The sequence below is a fragment of the Silurus meridionalis genome, chromosome 6 (genome assembly GCF_014805685.1).
Source record: "Silurus meridionalis isolate SWU-2019-XX chromosome 6, ASM1480568v1, whole genome shotgun sequence".
Lineage (NCBI taxonomy): Eukaryota > Metazoa > Chordata > Actinopteri > Siluriformes > Siluridae > Silurus > Silurus meridionalis.
Genome location: NC_060889.1, coordinates 31,657,310 through 31,675,889, shown reverse-complemented (window position 1 = coordinate 31,675,889; position 18,580 = coordinate 31,657,310). Strand labels below are relative to the sequence as shown.

At 43.2% G+C, this 18,580-nt stretch overlaps 1 protein-coding gene across 1 annotated transcript; it reads right to left on the bottom strand.

Annotated features, from left to right (window-relative positions):
- Positions 1–51: 51 nt before the first annotated feature.
- On the bottom strand, positions 52–17,293 carry LOC124387565 (zinc finger protein 850-like). Its single transcript, XM_046851976.1, has 3 exons — positions 17,072–17,293; positions 5,646–6,508; positions 52–1,590 (listed from the first exon to the last, which is right to left on the bottom strand). Exons 2-3 carry the CDS (start codon positions 6,493–6,495, stop codon positions 521–523), a joined length of 1,920 nt encoding a protein of 639 aa, XP_046707932.1. The 5' UTR covers positions 6,496–6,508; positions 17,072–17,293; the 3' UTR covers positions 52–520.
- Positions 17,294–18,580: the final 1,287 nt, after the last annotated feature.

The window sequence follows — 18,580 nt, the reverse complement described above, 5'->3', positions numbered from 1 at the left end:
TACAAATTCCAGTCTGAGCCTTGAGACCATACAAAATTTTGTACACTGTAATAATTATTATTATTTTATTCACATAATCAAGACCACAGAATGCTTTCTGTATAAGATAAGCATGATATCACTTGGGCTTACCCAGCAAACTGAAGTTGTGTTTCTAGAACAATCTTGAAGACACCAAAGCAATTGATGATCAGTGAATGCAGCCAAATGTTAAACTGATGTTGGACACATTAAAAGCACTACTGCACCCCCTTACCACTTTTTGTGGGCTTCAGGAAGACATTACTTTGTGTTAGCTTTGGTGGACAATGCAGATACCCAGAAGTGATAAAACCAGATAATACTATTGTGGAGGCCTCTCTTAAACACTGTGTGAGCTTAGTGAATTGCTAGGGCCATGATTTGTGATTTTGGTGCACAAAATCGGTGACATTGTGTCATTTGGAGTCAGTTTATGATGTCCAGGCGCAAGCCTCATGGCACCATTAAAAAAAACATAGGAGGAGAGCGCCCCATTGTGTCAGCACTCGTTCAGCTTCTCTGTCTCATGAATGGCCTGGTGTTTTCGAAAAGTACTCGAGTAACCAAAACTCTTTCCGCACTTTGAGCAGCGATACGGCTTTTCCCCCGTGTGCTTGCGCTGGTGTACGTTGAGGGCACTTTGATGAGTGAAGCTCTGTTCACAGTGTGAGCACTTGAACTGCTTTTCTTCCATGTGACTGAGTTGATGTGCTTTGAGACCACGTTGCTGATTGAAGCTCTTCCCACACTGCGAGCACTGATGTGGCTTTTCCCCTGTGTGAATGCTTTGGTGCGCTTTGAGATGATTTTGTTGATTGAAACTTTTTCCACATGCCGAACAGCTGTAGGGTTTCTCTCCGGTGTGGATGCGCAGGTGTAACTGGAAATTATACTCTCGGTTGAAACTCTTCCCGCACTGTAAGCAATGATGTGGTTTTTCCCCCGTGTGAATGCGCTGGTGAGCTTTCAGATGATTTTGTTGATTGAAACTCTTCCCGCACTCGGAGCAGCTGTAGGGTTTCTCTCCGGTGTGGATGCGCTTATGTAACTGGAAATTATACTCTCGGTTGAAACCCTTCCCACATTGTGAACAGTAATAGAGCTTCTCTCCTCGGTGAATACTCTGGTGGCTCTTGAGGGATCTCTCGTGGTTAAAACTCTTCCCACACTGAGAACAGTGATACGGTTGCTCTCCGGTGTGGATGCGCTGGTGCAGTTGGAGAGAACTCTCCAGATTAAAACTCCGCCCACACTCTGAGCAGTGATACGACTTTTCTACTACGTGGGTTCGTTGGTGTTTTTGTAAACGAGTCTTTTCAGCAAAACTCCTACCACATTGCGAACACTGGTACGGTTTCTCTCCCGTATGGATGCGCTGGTGTTTTTTGAGATTACACTTACGTGTAAAACGCTTCCCACAGTCTAGGCAGACAGCTGGTTTTCGTACTGTATGGATTTTCTGGTGTTCTGTGTGGGTGTGCTGTGGTGCTTGGAAACCAGTTTTTATCAAAATAATACCATCCTTCAATCGAGGATCACTGGAGTCTCCTGTAGACATCATAGTGTGTTCTGTAAAAAAAAAAAATAAGATGTAGACATTTAAAAATTACAAAGCAATATTTTCCCAGTACCCTCTTGTGAACTGTGTAAATTTCCTATGTATTAATTATTGTTATGGATTCATCAGTGAATAAAGGAGCTCTTATAATGCTAATTCCACTTCAGGATCATGCCATACCACTCCACAGGTCCTCCCTTCACTGCCTGGACCAGGAACACCTCCCTATAAAATGTGGTCCATTTAAATTACACCAGGAATTAGAAACACAAGGAATATGGGCTACTACAAACATTGGATACATGGGCACCACTGGCAAACATCAACCTGCAGATCACTGACTATGGTGAGGAACTACAGTCTGCAGATGATCAAATTAAAAGCTTTGGGCCCATCTACCAGAAAGAGAATCAGAACAACAAACAGCATGGTGACAACGGTGCACAGAGGGCTCTATCATCTACAATGTTCAAAATCTCCTTCAAGTTGTTTAAGATCTTTCTACACTTGGATTGTGGAGAGCATTACTGCCTGGTCTGGACCTGGTGGGGCACAGGATAAAAAGGCACTTTCCATCACCCCAAAAAATGGTAATGAATAAGTTTAAAAATGTCTAGTTTATTTAAATATCAAGTTCTAAATCAATAACATCAAATAACCAAGTTCAAAAATGTACTTATTCCCCACTAGAGGGCGAGCCTCAGAGAGACTACGACAAACAGTGGCTTCACCAGCTTGGAGGACTTCACCTCATCAGTGTTCAACTAAAACTGCAAGTGCATCAGTAAAGGTGTGCACTTTATTGTGTTTGGGTGAAATGACAATAAAAGCCTATGAGACATTGGGAAAATGGCCATGGTTAAAGTTCTAGGGGGAGTGGGAGCTCAGTAGTTAAGGCTCTGGGTTACTGATCGGAAGGTCATATGTTCAAGCCCTGGGTTTGCCAAGCTGCTGCTCTTGGGCCCTTGAGCAAGGCCCTTAACCATCTGTGTTCCGGGGGGGAGGTGCTGTATCATGGCTGACCCTGCACTCTGACCCCAGCTCCTGAACAAGTTGGGATATGTGAAGAAAATAATTGCACTGTGCTGTAATGTATATATATGTGACAAATAAAGACTGTTCTTCTTCTTCTATTCAAAAAATGTTTTTATTAAATATTTCACATTTAAATGTCCCCAATTCCTAGTGGGTCTTGTGGTGACAAGGAAGTAATGTGTAAAAAAAATCATAAAAAAAAAAAATACACAACATAGGGAATAATTTTTAATTATTTAACAACCTTCTATCAGCCCTCTTTTCTTTTCTTTTTTTTTTTTTTTGTAGCTTTTGAGGTCTTTTCCACCAATAACTGCTGCACTACAGTTGTAATAATAAAAACTGTGAACACTCATTGCCCATTGGACAACTGACCAGACAATCACAGCATTGCAGATCTTGGATTCTAAGATCGATATCTACACAAAGCCTCTTCTATAGATCACCACGTGAACGTACAATTATTTCAACCCAGATACACTAATGACATCTGCTTGAGCAACCTAATTATCCAGACCACAATGACCAGGACAGATGATCATGGATGTGGTTAGACATGTACAATAAACAGGCCCTAGTCTGTAAGAGAGGATCAGGATGTTCAGAGATTAAACCAGAATCCATTCAGCAGCTCAGAAAACCACTTTCACTTACCTCAGGACTTCAGGAACACGGATTTCATCAGCTCAAATGCTGTTATTGTTCAGATTAGTAAGAGTTTCAACCATTGCAGAAGAAACACTGGAAGACATGTTCTCTAGTAGACACAGAGAGCTTCTCTTCTTCTTCTTCTCGAGGTTGGAGAACCAACCTTTGGTGCATTTCTGCCACCTACAGGGAGAGTGATGCTTCTCCCACTCTGATGGATGATGTGAACATGACCAGAAGCTGCTGGTTTGATTATCTGATGGAAATAAAAAATGATTCAATCTGTTTTACTTTTTATTTTGCCACAAAGCGTGTCGTATTTTCTGATATCTGTAATTCAGTATTTATTCTTGTGGACAACTTTTTAAAATTTCTACACAAATATCTGTACTTTCTACTTCTTACATGTTCAAACCAGACTCGTTACTTCAGTTTTAATCTATTCGGATACATGATCAATATTTTTTCCTAATTTCTTGTCATTGCACATTTTTTTAAACCTTCCACTGGTGTATCATTTCCTCTCTCCAGACTCTGGAGCAATGGAAAAAAGGTCATGTGGTCTGATGAGTCCAAAATCCCCGTTCTACTGTGGTGCCTACATCAGGGTAAGAAGCGAGGCAGATAAAGTGATGCACCCATGATACTTAGCACCTACTATATAAGCTAGTGGTGCAGTGTTATGATCAGGTCCAAGTTTCCTAACATTATGTGCCCAAAAGATGGTCAGCTGACTACCTGAATATAATGAATGACTGGGTTTTGGCTTCCCTGATGAAACATGTCAGGATTTATCAGGCTCAAATTGTGTAAACGCATGAGACATTATTTTCACATATAGATTGCCACCAGACATGTGCTTTTAACTTACTGATCATTTTTGGTGGCTGCTATATCATGACTGCACACATGATGTTGGGGTCATATGAACCCAGTAATAAATGATTGAGAGCAAAGACTTTGCACATGCTTTGGTACCTAAGGTGAAATGTCTCAATTTAAAACCCTCTCTGTGCGTCTCTCCTTCCATTTCTCTAGTGCTAATGGTGTTCAGGATTTAGCAGAAAGGTGTTCAGCTGTCCTTTTGATGTTATATCAGTTAAAGATGTATATAGAGTATAGTTTTGAGAGTCATTAGTTGGTCAGTGTGTGGAAAGAAAACCCAAAACACCACTTGCATTTGGAATATTGTGTTGGTCTTCTTTTGCTGCTTAAACAGTCATGACCCATTGAGCATCAGAAGCATGAACTTCTTCAGCAGTTTGAGCTACAGGAGCTCGTCTGTTGGATTGGAACCACACGGAGCAGCCTTCGCTCCTCACGTGTTTCAATGAGCCTCGTCCACCACGACCCTGTTGCTGGTTCACCACTGTTCCTTCCTTGGAGCACTTTTGGTAGATACTGACCACTGCAGACCAGGAACATCCCACAAGAGCTGCAGATTTGGAGACGCTCTGACCCAGACGTCTAGACGTCACAATTTGTCGACCATTTTTCCTGCTTCTAACATCAACTTTGACAAAATGTTCAGCTGCTGCCTAATAAATAAAATCAACTCGCTAACAGGTGCCATTATGAAGAGATCATCAGTGTTCTTCACTTCACCACTCAGTGTTATAATTTTATCGACGTATATGTCGAACATATACAGCTACATTACATATTTTGTGTAAATTAAGAAATATGGTTAATTCTGTTGCCTGAAATTCCTATTTCAGTAAATAAACGAGATAAAAGGATAAACATAAGTGTATCATTCTCAGTTCTAGAAGTTTAAGGAAAGTGGGAGCTCAGTGGGAAAGTCTCTGGGTTACTGATCGCAAGGTCGTGAGTTCAAGTCCCAGTATGGCCAATCTGCCAGTCTTGGGCTCTTGAGCAAGGCCCTTAACCGTCTGTGCTCTAGGGGGTGCTGTATCATGGCTGATCATTAGATATGCGAAGAAAGAATTTCCCTGTGCTGTAATGTCCATGTGACAACCAAAAAGCCCTTCTACCTCAGGAGAAATGAAAAGAAACAGTAAAAATAGGGCAAAAAAACGACGTTTCAGTTTATATAAAATTTATTATAAATTATCATTTTGAATCATTGGAGTCACAGTGAACCCAAACACGAGGAAGTGAAACAAATCAACGGCACAAGGATTAAACCATGGTGTCCAGCGACTCAGAGAACAACCTTATAAGGTTCGAGCAATTAAACACATCCTTCTGCTAGTCCAGTGATTAAGTCCAAACCTTCAGATTTGTAAAAAATCCTGTTGGGAAGTTCAATGAAAAATAAGTGCTAAAACAATAATGGATTTACTGTGTAATCTACAGGAAATTAATGTTCAGTAGACACAAACAGGCACTATATTGCACTGGAGGCTCCTACATGATCAGCTCTCATCCAGCTTCTCTCTCTCGTGGATGCCTTGGTGTTTCCGGAGACTTCCTGGGTAAGTGAAATGCTTCCCACACTGTGGGCACTGGTACAGCTTTTCTCCTGTGTGACTGAGTTGATGTATCTTGAGGCCACCTTTTTTAATGAAGCTCTTCTCACACTGCGAGCACTTGTACGGCTTTTCCCCCGTGTGAATGCGCTGGTGTGCTTTAAGAGTGCTGTGTTGATTAAAACTCTTCCCACAATCAGAGCAGTTGTACGGTTTCTCTCCCGTGTGAATGCGTTGATGTGTTTGGAGGTTGTTCTGATGGTTGAAAGTCTTGCCGCACTGCAAACAGTAATACGGCCTGTCGCCTCTGTGGACAATCTGATGTCTCTGGAGGGACCTGTCATGATTAAAACTCTTCCCGCACTGAGAACAGTGGTACGGTTGTTCTCCTGTGTGAATGCGCTGGTGCAGCTTGAGAGAACGTTCTAGATGAAAACTCCTCCCACACTTTGAACAGTGATGCTTCTTGGCTGTGTGGGTTACTTTGTGTTTTTGTAAACGGGTACTGTCTGCAAAACTCCTTCCACATTGGGAACACTGGTATGGTCTCTCTCCCGTGTGGATGCGCTGGTGTATTTTCAGATTGCCCTTGCTAGCAAAGCGTCGCCCGCAGTCTGAACAGACGATACATTTTCCTCTCGTGTGAATTTTCTGGTGCTGCTTCCAATCACTCTGTAGAGCAAAACTCTCTCCACAGCCCGAGCAGTGAAATGGCTTCTCTCCTGTGTGGGGGTCCTGTGGCGTCTTTCTTAAAATGATATCAACAGACGATTGGGGATTACTGGAGTTTCTTTTGGACATTATGTTGTGTTCCCTAAGAGAAAGATAGGAAAGTCAATAGAATGAAAAATACAACGTCATATTATCCCCTATACCTGATTATTTTCTAGGTATTATTATGGATACATTTATATCATGGATGAAAGAGTGTTTTATATGCAAATTTCACTGCTGGCCACGCCTGCTTATGGGAAGTGGTAGCTCGATGGGTAAGATGTTGGACTTCTGATTGGAAGGTCATTGGATCCTGGTCTTTTAGAAGGAGAAACCACACCTTCTCCTCACTTTACTGGAAACCCCAGGTTTGTGGCCTTAGGCACCTGCTGCTGGATAACTCTCACAAACAGCTTGGTGATAAAGGTGCACCAGGTGCTCGTTCATCTACGCTGACTAAGCAAAGTCTTTGACCGAGTGCAGGGACTTTCTATACTACGGCTGTGGGGAATATAAATAAATATAAATTAAAAATGATCCTTATTAAATATTGTAGATATTGATAAATAGAAATACATGGAAAATAGCTGATACCGAATTAAAAAAATTATTAAATGCGTATTATACAGCACATTTCACCTCTATAGCATATGTGTCAAACTCAAGGCCTGCGGGCCAAATTTGGCCCGCCACATCATTTTATGTGGCTTTTCGCGAAAGCTGAAAATCTTTCTGATTATCTTATAATTAATAAGTCAAAAGGGTGCATTGACCATACACTACATTTCCCATAATGCATGGCGATCATGTTACCCGTGAAGTGACGGCATCCCACCACTAGATTGCAGTGTTTAAGATAAGATAAGATAAGATAAGATAAACCTTTATTCGTCCCACAGTGGGGAAATTTCTCTGTTACAGCAGCAAGACAAAGAAATAAAAATAGATGCAAATATATATAAAAAAGAAGAATATACAAAAAATAAAAACAGAAATAAAAAAATAATAATAACAATAATAATAATAATCAAGTCAAGTCAAGTCAAGAAGCTTTTATTGTCATTTCAACCATATATAGCTGATGCAGTATACAGTGAAATGAGACAACGTTTCTCCTGAACCCAGGTGCTACATAAAACAACATAAAAACAACAGTCACAGTACAGAAGAACACAGGGCCAGGAACTAAGATCCTCGCCACATAAAGTGCATGTGTGCAACTGGTGCAAACAGTGCAAAAGACAACACAAGACAGTGCAAAAGACAACACAAGACAGTGCAGAACAATACAAAATACACAAAATATAAAAATAAAAGCAGCAGTAGCTAGTAGCTCCGCCAGTAAAACTTGTCGTGACAGGATAAGGTGCACAGTAGCAGAAATGTAAACAAATATAAACAGAATTTTGCAATCCTATAATAGTGTAAAAAATATGGTAGCAGCAATCAAGATAAAGTGAACAGAATTTTGCAATCCTATAATAGTGTAAAAAATATGGTAGCAACAATCAAGATAAAGTGAACAGTGACCAATGGATTCACAGAATAATGTGCAAATAGAGCAAGTTCGGAGATCAGCAACAAACGGCATGTAAACATTATGCTATAATGAGAGGTGTGAATGGTGCTGAGACCTGGGTGTGTGAAGTGTATGTGTGTTGAGTCCGGTTGTGCACAGTCACTCAGTTGTGTGTAAGTGTGTGTGTGTGTGTGTGTGTGTGTGTGTGTGTGTGAGAGAGAGTTCAGTCAGATGTTTGTTCAGGAGCCTGACGGCTTGCGGGAAAAACTGTTACACAGTCTTGTTGTGGCGGCCCGAATGCTTGAACCGTTTTCCTGATGGTAGGAGGGTGAAGTATGTGTGTGATGGGTGTGTGTGGTCGTCCACAATGCTGTTTGCTGCGGATGCAGTGTGTGGTGTAAATGTCCATGATAGAGGGAGAGACTCCGATGATCTTCTCAGCTGTCCTCACTATCCTCTGTAGGGTCTTGCGATCCGAGACGGTGCAATTCCCAAACCAGGCAGTGATGCAGCTGCTCACGATGCTCTCGATGGTCCCTCTATAGAACATGGTCAGGATGGGGGAGGAGATGGGCTTTCCTCAGCCTTCTCAGGAAGTAGAGACGCTGCTGGGCTTTCTTGGTGATGGAGCTGGTGTTAAGTGACCAGGTGAGGTTATCCGCCAGATGAACACCAAGGAATTTGGTGCTCTTGACGATCTCCACTGAAGATCCATCGATGAACAGTGGAGAATGGTCACTCTGTGCTCTTCTGAAGTCAACAACCATCTCTTTGGTTTTGTCCACGTTCAGAGACAGGTTGTTGGCTCCACACCAGGCTGTTAGCCGTTGCACCTCCTCTCTGTATGCTGACTCGTCGTTCTTGCTGATTAGACCCACCACGGTCGTGTCATCAGCAAACTTGATGATATGATTCGAGCTGTGCATTGGAGCACAGTCGTGAGTCAGCAGAGTGAACAGCAGTGGACTGAGCACACAGCCCTGAGGGGCCCCAGTGCTCAGTGTGGTGGTGCTGGAGATGCTGTTCCCGATCCGGACTGACTGAGGTCTCTCGGTCAGGAAGTCCAGGATCCAGTTGCAGAGAGAGGTGTTCAGGCCCAGTAGGCTCAGCTTCTCGATCAGGTGCTGGGGAATGATTGTGTTGAATGCTGAACTGAAGTCTATGAACAGCATCCTTACATAAGAGTCCTTGTTATCCAGATGGGTGAGGGCCAGATGGAGGGTTGTGGAGATGGCATCGTCCGTGGGCGGTTTGGACGATCATAAACTGCATGGGGTCCAGTGCGGGTGGGAGCTGGGTCTTTATGTGCCTCATGACAAGCCTCTCGAAGCACTTCATCATGATGGGTGTGAGTGCAACGGACGATAGTCATTGAGGCAGGACACAGAAGACTTCTTGGCACAGGAATGATGGTCGTCATCTTGAGGCACGAAGGAACAGTGGCGCTGCTCAGGAGATGTTGAAGATGTCAGTGAAGACATCTGCTAGTTGTTCTGCACATTCCTGAGCACTCTGCCAGGAATGTTGTCTGGTCCAGCAGACTTCCGTGGGTTAACTCTGCATAGAGTTTTCCTCACTTCAGCTGTGGTTAGACAGAGCACCTGGTCACTGGGAGGAGGATCGTCTTCCTCGCCACCACGTTGTTCTGCACCTCGAACCGGGCGTAGAAGTCATTCAGCGCATCTGGAAGGAGGCGTCACGGTCACAAGCAGGTGATGTGGTCTTGTAGTTCGTGATCGCCTGGATGCCCTGCCACATGCGCCGGTGTCTCCGCTGTCCTGGAAGTGGCCATGGATTCTCTTGGCGTGTGCGCCGCCTCTCTGATAGCAGGACAGTTTGGCCCTTGCTGTTTTAAAACCGTCTTGTCCCCTGCTCTGAAGGCAGAGTCTCTTGTTTTTAGCAGCGCACGAACCTTGGCGGTCATCCATGGCTTCTGGTTGGAGCGTATAGTGATGGTCCTGGAGGTAGTCACGTCGTCAATGCACTTGCCGATGTAACTGGTCACTGTTGGCGTGTACTCCTCCAAGTTGATGAAATCGCCATTGGTTGCAGCTTCCTGAACATGTCCCAGTCAGTGCATTCAAAACAGTCCTGGAGAGCAGACATGGATCCTGCTGGCCAGGTTCTCACTTGTTTTGAGCTGGTCTTGAACGCCTGCTGAGTGGTCTGTATGCTGGGATCAGCATAACAGAGATGTGGTCTGAGTACCCGAGGTGGGGCGGGGCTTCGCCCGGTATGCGCCCGGATGTTTGTGTAAACAACATCCAGCGTGTTTTCTCCTCTGGTTGCAAAGTCCACATTCTGATAGAATTTGGGAAGCACAGTCCTGAGATTTGCATGATTAAAATCTCCGGCGACTATAAACAGTCCGTCAGGGTGTGTGTTTTGAAGTTCGCTAATGGTCCCGTGAAACACGCTGGCGCTTCCTTAGCATTAGCGCTAGGTGGTATGTACACTCCGAGCACAATAGCGGTGGTGAATTCCGGGGTAAATAAAAGGTCTACATCTCACAACAATAAACTCCAGCAGCGATGAGCAGTAGGTAGAAACAAGCACAGAGTTCTTACACCATTCCGTGTTGATGTAAACACACAGACCGCCGCCATGAGTCTTACCGCACAGAGCTGCATTTCTGTCGGCACGAAACGCAGCTAGCCCGTCCAGCTGTATGGCGGCGTCCGAACTCTGTCGCTCAGCCACGTCTCAGTAAACACAAAACGCAGCAGTGTCTGTACTCACGCCGAGTAGCTTGTTGGAGTCTGATGTAGTCTAATTTATTGTCCAGGAGCAGACATTTGCCAGCAGTAGTGATGGTAGAGCGGGCGGCTAGGGTTTGCTTTTAGCCTAGCATTAGCACCCGCTCGCTTTCGCGTTCTGCTTCCTTGCGCAATGCTTCGATTCCCCTCCTCCGTCCGTCCTCCGCAGGCGATGCCGAGGTCTGGAGGCCTGGTTCTCGAGCACGCCCAGGTCGCGTAGCTTCTGCCGCAGGTCGTCATTTATGGTGTTGTTTGGGTTGTTTCTGAGTTCTATCAATGTTTTTCGGTTGTACACAGGGACACGGTTGCTCGATGCCCATGTGTTGTGTAGGCGGGCTACAGAATAACGTTAGCACCATTTTGGGTCCGGAGGTCGCTGAGCTACCGCCGCAAAGAAATAAAAATAAATGCAAATATCTAAAAATAATATACATATACTACAATACCAGTATATATACAGTACAATGTAATAATACGAATAGGAGAAAAACAAAAGTACGCTTTTTAAGTCGTTTTGAGGTAGTATTGCACGTAAATTGCGGGTAATATTGCACATAATATTGTACCTGATTTGTTTAATAATATTTCACACAGATAAAGTTATTGCACATCTTAAAAAGTAATAGCAGTGTTGTATGTTGGTGACTGGTTTTACTGGGAACAGCTTTGGTTGTATAGTCTAATAGCAGCAGGGAGAAAAGACCTTCTGTATCGCTCCTTCAGACACTTGGGATGTATTAGTCTGTTACTAAAAGAGCTGCTCAGCGATGTAACGGTTTCATACAGGGGGTGGGAGGCGTTCTCCAGCAATGATGATAGTTTTGTTACCATCCTCCTTTCTCCCACCTCCTGTACAGTGTCCAGGGGAATCCCCAGGACAGAGCTGGCCTTCCTGATCAGCTTGTCTAGTCTCTTCCTGTCTGCAGTAGATTTGCTGCTGCCCCAGCAGACCACTCCATAGAATATGGCTGAGGCCACCACAGAGTCAAAAAAGGTCTTCAGTAGCTCTCCCTGTACTCCAAAAGACCTTAGTCTCCTCAGCAGAAAGAGTCTGCTCTGCCCTTTCTTGTAGATTGCCTCAGTGTTGTCTGTCCAGTCCAGTTTGTTGTTTAGGTGAACACCCAGGTATTTGTAAGAGTCCACTCTCACAATGTCCTTTCCCTGAATGTTCACTGGTGATAAAATTTGTTTGTTCCTACGGAAATCCACCACCAGTTCTTTCGTTTTCCCCGCATTTATCTGGAGGCAGCTCCGTTGGCACCAGTCCACAAAGTTCTTTATAAGTCCTCTGTACTCTCTGTCATCATCATTCGTGATCAGACCGGCGATGGCAGAGTCATCAGAGAACTTCTGTAAGTGACAGGTTTCTGAGCTGAACATGAAGTCTGCAGTGTAGATGGTGAAGAGAAACGGGGCAAGAACCGTTCCCTGCGGGCTCCAGTATTGCAGACAATCATGTCAGACTCACAGTCACGAGTCCTCACATACTGTGGTCGGTCTGTGAGATAGTCCAGTGTCCAGGCAGACAGATGATGGTCTACTCCCATGTACACCATCTTATCCCTCAGGAGCGCAGGTTGGATGGTGTTGAAAGCACTAGAGAAGTCAAAAAACATGACTCTCACAGTGCTCCCAGCCTTTTCCAGGTGTGAAATAGCCCGATTTAGGAGGAAGATGACTGCGTCTTCCACTCCAATGCCAGGTTGGTAGGCAAACTGAAGTGGATCCATTGATGGGCTCACCAGAGGTCGGAGATGAGTGAGCACTAGCCTCTCCAATGTCTTCATCAGATGCGAGGTCAGCGCTACTGGTCGATAGTCTCCAAGTCTTTTGGGCGCGGCGTCTTTGGTACAGGCACCACGCAGGATGTTTTCCATATCTGTGGCACCTTTCCCAGCTTCAGGCTCAGGTCAAACATGTACAGCAGTATGCCGCACAGCTGGTCAGCACAGGTCTTAAGTAGCCTGGAGCTGATGCCGTCTGGGCCTGCAGCCTTCCTCGCTTTGATCTTCCTGAGCTCCATTCTCACCTGGGCTTCTGTAAGGGGCAGTGTGTATTGGCTGGAGTGTTGACTGGAGGAATCGGCAGGGGTGGGAAGTTAGGTGTGTTGTGTATTGTCTGTGAGCTGATAGCAGTGCAGAGAGGTGGGGCTGGAGCTGCTTGCTGTGGAAGCAGAGAGGGGATTGCAGCAGGGGGACTGGATGGGGGCAGGAGGGTAGCTGATCAAATCTGTTAAAGAATAGATTGAGATCATTCACCCACTTCTGGTCACCCACAGCCTGAGAGCTTGGCTCCTTGTGACCAGTGATGGTTTTGAGCCCCTTCCATACACCGCTGACATTGTTCTGCTGCAGCTGATCCTCCATCTTCCTCCTGTAGCATGCTTTTCCTTCCCTGATCTTCTTCCTCAGTTCTCTCTGGACAGTTTTCAGCTCTTCCTTGTTTCCTGATTTAAACACCCTCTTCTTCTCTTTAAGGAGAGTCTTTATATCAGGGTTTATCCATGGTTTGTTGTTGGGAAAACACCGTACAGTCCTGGTGGGTACAGTATTCTCCACACAGAAGTTAATGTAGTCCGTAATACAATCTGTTAGACTGTCAATATCCTCCCATGTGGACTGCACAATTCCTCCCACATAGTTGTTTCAAAACAGTCTTTCAGAGCCTCATCGGTCTCATCAGACCATGTCGTCACTGTGCGGGAGGTAGCTGGTTGCCTGCATACAAGGGGTTTGTACACAGGTAGGAGATGAACCAGGTTGTGATCCGATCTTCCCAAGGGGGGGAGAGGTGATGAAGCATAGGCCTCCTTTGAGTTTGCATAAAATAAGTCCAGTGTTTTATTGTCTCTGGTGTGGCATGAAACATACTGGGTGAATGTGGGCAGAGTGGAGGATGGAGGGCATGATTAAAATCTCCAGAGATAATGAGAAGGGCATTTGGGCTCTGTGTTAACAGTCTGTTAACAACAGAATGCAGGACTTCGCATGCCGATTCACCGTCAGCAGAGGGGGGAATATACGCAGCTATCGCGATAACATGCGAGAATTCCTCGGCAGATAGTACGGCCTCATGCTAGCGGCTAACAGCTCAATGTCCTTACAGCAGATCTGTTCTTTAATAGTGATGTGTCCAGATTTACACCATCTATTATTCACAAACACTGCCAGTCCTCCTCCCTTTCTCTTACCGCTCTCCATCGTTCTGTCTGCGCAGTAAATCAAATCCATCCAGAGCCACGGTCGTGTCCGGTGTTAGCTTGGTTAGCCATGACTCCGTGAACAGCATGATGCTACACTCCCGAATTCCCTCTGATGCCGGGTAAGAGCCGCTAGCTCGTCCATCTTGTTGGGTAAAGATCTTACATTTCCCATAACGATGGACGGAGAGTTGGTCTGTAACGTCTCCTTTATTCCGACACACAGCTCCAGCACGGTTCCCCGTCTTCTCCTTCTTAGCTCATGGGAATATCCGGTTTTCTCCTAGTAGCATCGGCATGTTGCGGAATGCTAACAGCTGATCACTGGTGTAAACAATAGGACCGTGGCTATGAACAGAGTTTCCAGACGCGACTGTGAACAAAGTCCAAAGAAGCAGGAAAAGTAGAGCAAACTCGGTGGCTTTGTTTATGTCCATTGTGCAGTTTCCAAATTTACGCATACACTTAAAAGAAAAACACAAAGTGCCGGAACACTATAAAATAAATAAAAAAAGCACAAACTTTACGGGAGCTGCTGCAACAGGCTGCCACTTGGGCGGCGCCTAAGACACCATTTCCACCGTTTCCACATTTTCCGAATTAAGAAATGTAAACAATGATGCCAAAATATCCAGGAAGAGAAAAATTGATGCAAATGGAAGGCGAATATATGTTTGTGCTTCAAGGAGAAAAACCAGTATGTCTTTTGTGTTATGAGGCAGTGGCGGTTGTCAAAGTGTACAATCTACGTCGGCATTCTGACATCAAACACGGAGCTAAGTATGCCAAAGTGAGCCTTCAAGAAAAACAACAAATGGTGCAAAAATGAAAAGGCAAATTGCATTTGTTTATGCAGACAAACGTTCACTGTAATCAAACCATATCTCATTAGTTGGATGTTTCCCCGCAAGGCTGTGTGCAGCCATTTGTTTATGTAAAATGCTACACCTGTCACACATGTTCTTAGCAGCTCACAATTGTTGGTTGGAGCGTTATTCTGCCCCTCTCAACTATGACAAAAAAGTTTTGAACAAAGTTAATGTCATAACTTGTTATTCATCCTTATTCATTTGGATAGTTTGATTGTTGATTGATAGAGTAATGTGGGTTTCATTAACTGAAAAATTAAAAGGGGAGAAGCCCAAAGAAGAAGAAGTAGTTATAACAGAGCAACAAGCAAACATTTCTTTTTACATTTATGCAAATATCTATGTAATATTTGTAATTTGAATAATAAAAATCCAGAGTTTTTTAACATTAAGGAGTAGTTGCATTTATTTTACATTACATTTAGTTACACTGGACTACATTTATATTGCCTCAAAGTTACATCTGGCCCTTTGGGGGAAACCATTATGCTGATGTGGCCCTCAGTGAAAATGAGTTTGACACCCCTGCTCTATAGACTGTATAAGCTCCGCCCACTTCTGGTCTGAAACTGCAGGTATTGCTTCTGCAGGTCACAAATCTTATGTTTTAGTTTCCCTTTGATTTTCTTTTCCATGAATTGTGAAAGATACAAGAAAATGACTTGTTTTCCAGTAGTTTAGCTCTGGACTATTAGAAACAAAATTAAATCACTGTCCTTTTTCCAACTTCTTTAAAAATTTTAATTAAATGACAAGCAGATACCCAGACCCATCTGGAACCAATGTTCTGTTTGTTAATTTGTCAGCATCTTTCGCCAGTCCTCTCTTCTTGTCTTTGCAGATTTCCAGGTGTTTCCTGGTGTTTTAATATGGTTTTCATATTCTTTATAACCTTCGAGCAATTATGGAAGCATAGAGGTAGCAAAATTCAGGTTCCCTGGTAGTCTAGTGGTTAGGATTTGGTGCTCTCACCACTGTGGCCTGGGTTCGATCCCCGGTCAGGGAATCGACCCCAGCCATTAGGGTTGCACAAGCCAGTGCACTCTTAGTGCCAGTCCCAAATGGGGAGGTTTTCGTTAGGAAGGACATCCAGCATAAAAACATGTCAAATCAAACATGGGGATCATGAATACAGATGATCCACTGTGGCGCCCCCTAATGGGAGAAGCCGAAAGAAAGTTTAGAGGTAACAAAATTCAATTTAAAGTGTAACACACTAACTAGAAAATGCAACATTCAAAATGGAAATGTAGTTCTGTATTTCAATCTATTACTACATGTGCAAAGTTTGGTGTAAAAGGAAAATAATAATTTAATTATACAATTTACATTTGCCATTTTCAGCAGTAGTTTTAATGTTAATTACACACAAGTTTACACTTTATAAGCTGTGAAATCAAAACGAAAAAGTTTTAGCCAAATCGACTTAATATTTAGAGCAGAAACGGTCGCAAAATTATCATTTAAATGTTAAAATTGCATTTTCATTATAATGATTCAAAATGCATTTGGAGCCAAAGGTATAGCAAAAAAATAGCAAAATGGGGATTTGAATGTCTTTTTAATGCACAGACACTTAAGACGTTTGAAAAGTTCATTTTTAATGAAAACCCCAGTGGGTAAAAATGCGATCCTAAGTGTCCTAACTGTGAGTCTAAATGCATTCAGGACAAATTATACATTTTCTGCTGGGACATGTTACTCACATCAAATCAATTTGGGTAAAACATTTTCATTTTAATTTCGCAACTTATATAAGTGTTAAAAATTGGTATGGATTTTACATATTAAAACTACTGTTGGAAATCGCGAATGATATTTTATTTTGCACCAAACTTTGCACATGAAAAAATGAAAAATGGAAATACAGAAATGCATTGCCATGTTGTGTATTATATTTGAAATGAAATGTCTATGCTTCCAGAACAATAACTCACTCTGCAGGAGTGGAAAAATCCGAGCGCGCTCATTGGACAGCTAAGCAGCCAATCGCAGCGCTTCCCATCATCGCTTCTAATATCACTATACACATACAGGCTTCTATCTCGAGCACCGCGTGAACGCGCATTCCTCTTAATTCCGCTACAATAAGCACGTGCGCGCGTCTGCGTGAAGAATCTAATTAAGCAGACACTAATGATTAGATGGTGATTAGATCTCTAGTGTAGTGAGATATGTGTAATGAGCAGGCCCTGGTCTGTCAGAGATGTCAGGATGTTTGGATTTGTGAAGTTGTTTATATATAATATATAATTTATTTAAATAAACTAAACCTCGAATCCATTCAGCAGTTTACAAAACAAGTTTCACTTTCACTTACCTCAGGATTTCAAACTCAGGATAATCAGCTTAAATGCGGTTATTTTTCATATCCATGAGATCTGAAACACTGGACACAAATCTTCTCATGTAGATCCTGGGAGCGTCTCTTCTCCTTCTGGATTTCTCTGGAAGTTGGAAAAGCATCTATTGGTTCATTTCTGCCACCTACAGGGATGGAGTGAGGAGCAAATTGCAAATATACACACTATATTTCTAACAGTGTTCATTGGGAGTGATGATGATGGACAGGATTAGAAATGAGTTTATTAGAGGGACAGTGCATTTAGGACATTTTGGAGACAAGGTGAGGAAGGTGTGATTGAGATGGTTTGGACAAGGGGTATATCAGTAGGAGAAGGCTGAGGATGGAGCCGGATGATCTGCTGTGGAGACAGCAGAAGAAAAAGAAAAAGAAAAGGATGAATTCCAAAAGTTTGTGGACACATGGTCATTAGTATGGTACATGCTTTTTGAGCATCACATTCCACATTTAATGTTCCACTAGATTTTGGCATGTGCTTGTGGACGTTTGTGTTCATCAGCCACCAGAGTCACATTCGAATCTTCACATAAACTGAGTTGATTGAGTGAAGAGTCGTGTGATAAAAATGATAATAGGAACATTATAGTTATAATAAATTATAGTAATTTGGATACTGAAGTACATTTGAAGACAAAAACGTTTGTATTTTTACTCAAGTGAAAGTTTAAAGGGAAACTTTTACTTTTACTGGAGTCCCATTTTACAGAGTGAATCTCTACTGTTACTTAACTACATTCTTTGTGTACTTCCTTCACCACTGCCACCCACCATGGTCTGAGTAAAGTCAGGTAGTGATGTAGGTGAGAAAGTGAGGAGTCCTGGGGTGCAGTCAGTGTTCACATTCATCCCAAATGTGTTCAGTAGGTTTGAGATCAGAGCTCTATAGCAGGAGATCTTCCTCTCCAAACCATTTAAAGAAGATCTTCATGAAGCTGGCTTTGTGCACAGGGGCACTGCCGTGCTGGAACAGGTGTCGGACTTTCAAGTTCAAGTGAACGCAACATTTTATTATACCACATCTAAACAGATTGGAGAACCTCAAATGGCATTAAAGGTCAGGTGTCTGAATAATCTGAAAATCTTACCCCATGTTCTATTCTAGCAGAGGTGCCCAAACATTTGCCAATCAAGGTCCAAATATCTGAGAATAACTGCTGCATTATACTAAACATTGTGCAGATTCCTTTCATTTCTAATTTCAGACTTTACTCTGTCTACACAGACTGGGGAAACACCCTGATGTTATGGTTAATGTCTGTGGGGTGACTCAGCTGTCCCAGTGAACTTCTACGTCTTTGCTGATTTGAGGTTCATTCGCAGGCGAAAACAGTTCTAGCGCCACCTACTGGATCAGAGTGAGGGCACAAACGCTACTAATCATTGGAGTTGCTACGCTTTCAGTAGAACCTGTATGCATTTGGGTAGATATTTTTTTTATTGTACTGTCATAAATCTTTTCATTTC

Excerpts from the sequence above, each read along its gene's own strand:
- LOC124387565 (XM_046851976.1), bottom strand. The coding sequence starts at position 6,495 with ATGTCCAAAAGAAACTCCAGTAATCCCCAATCGTCTGTTGATATCATT. Across the intron at positions 1,591-5,645 it reads GAGAGAGAAGCTGGATGAGA|AACACACTATGATGTCTACA; the intron begins GCTGATCATGTA and ends TTTTTTTTACAG.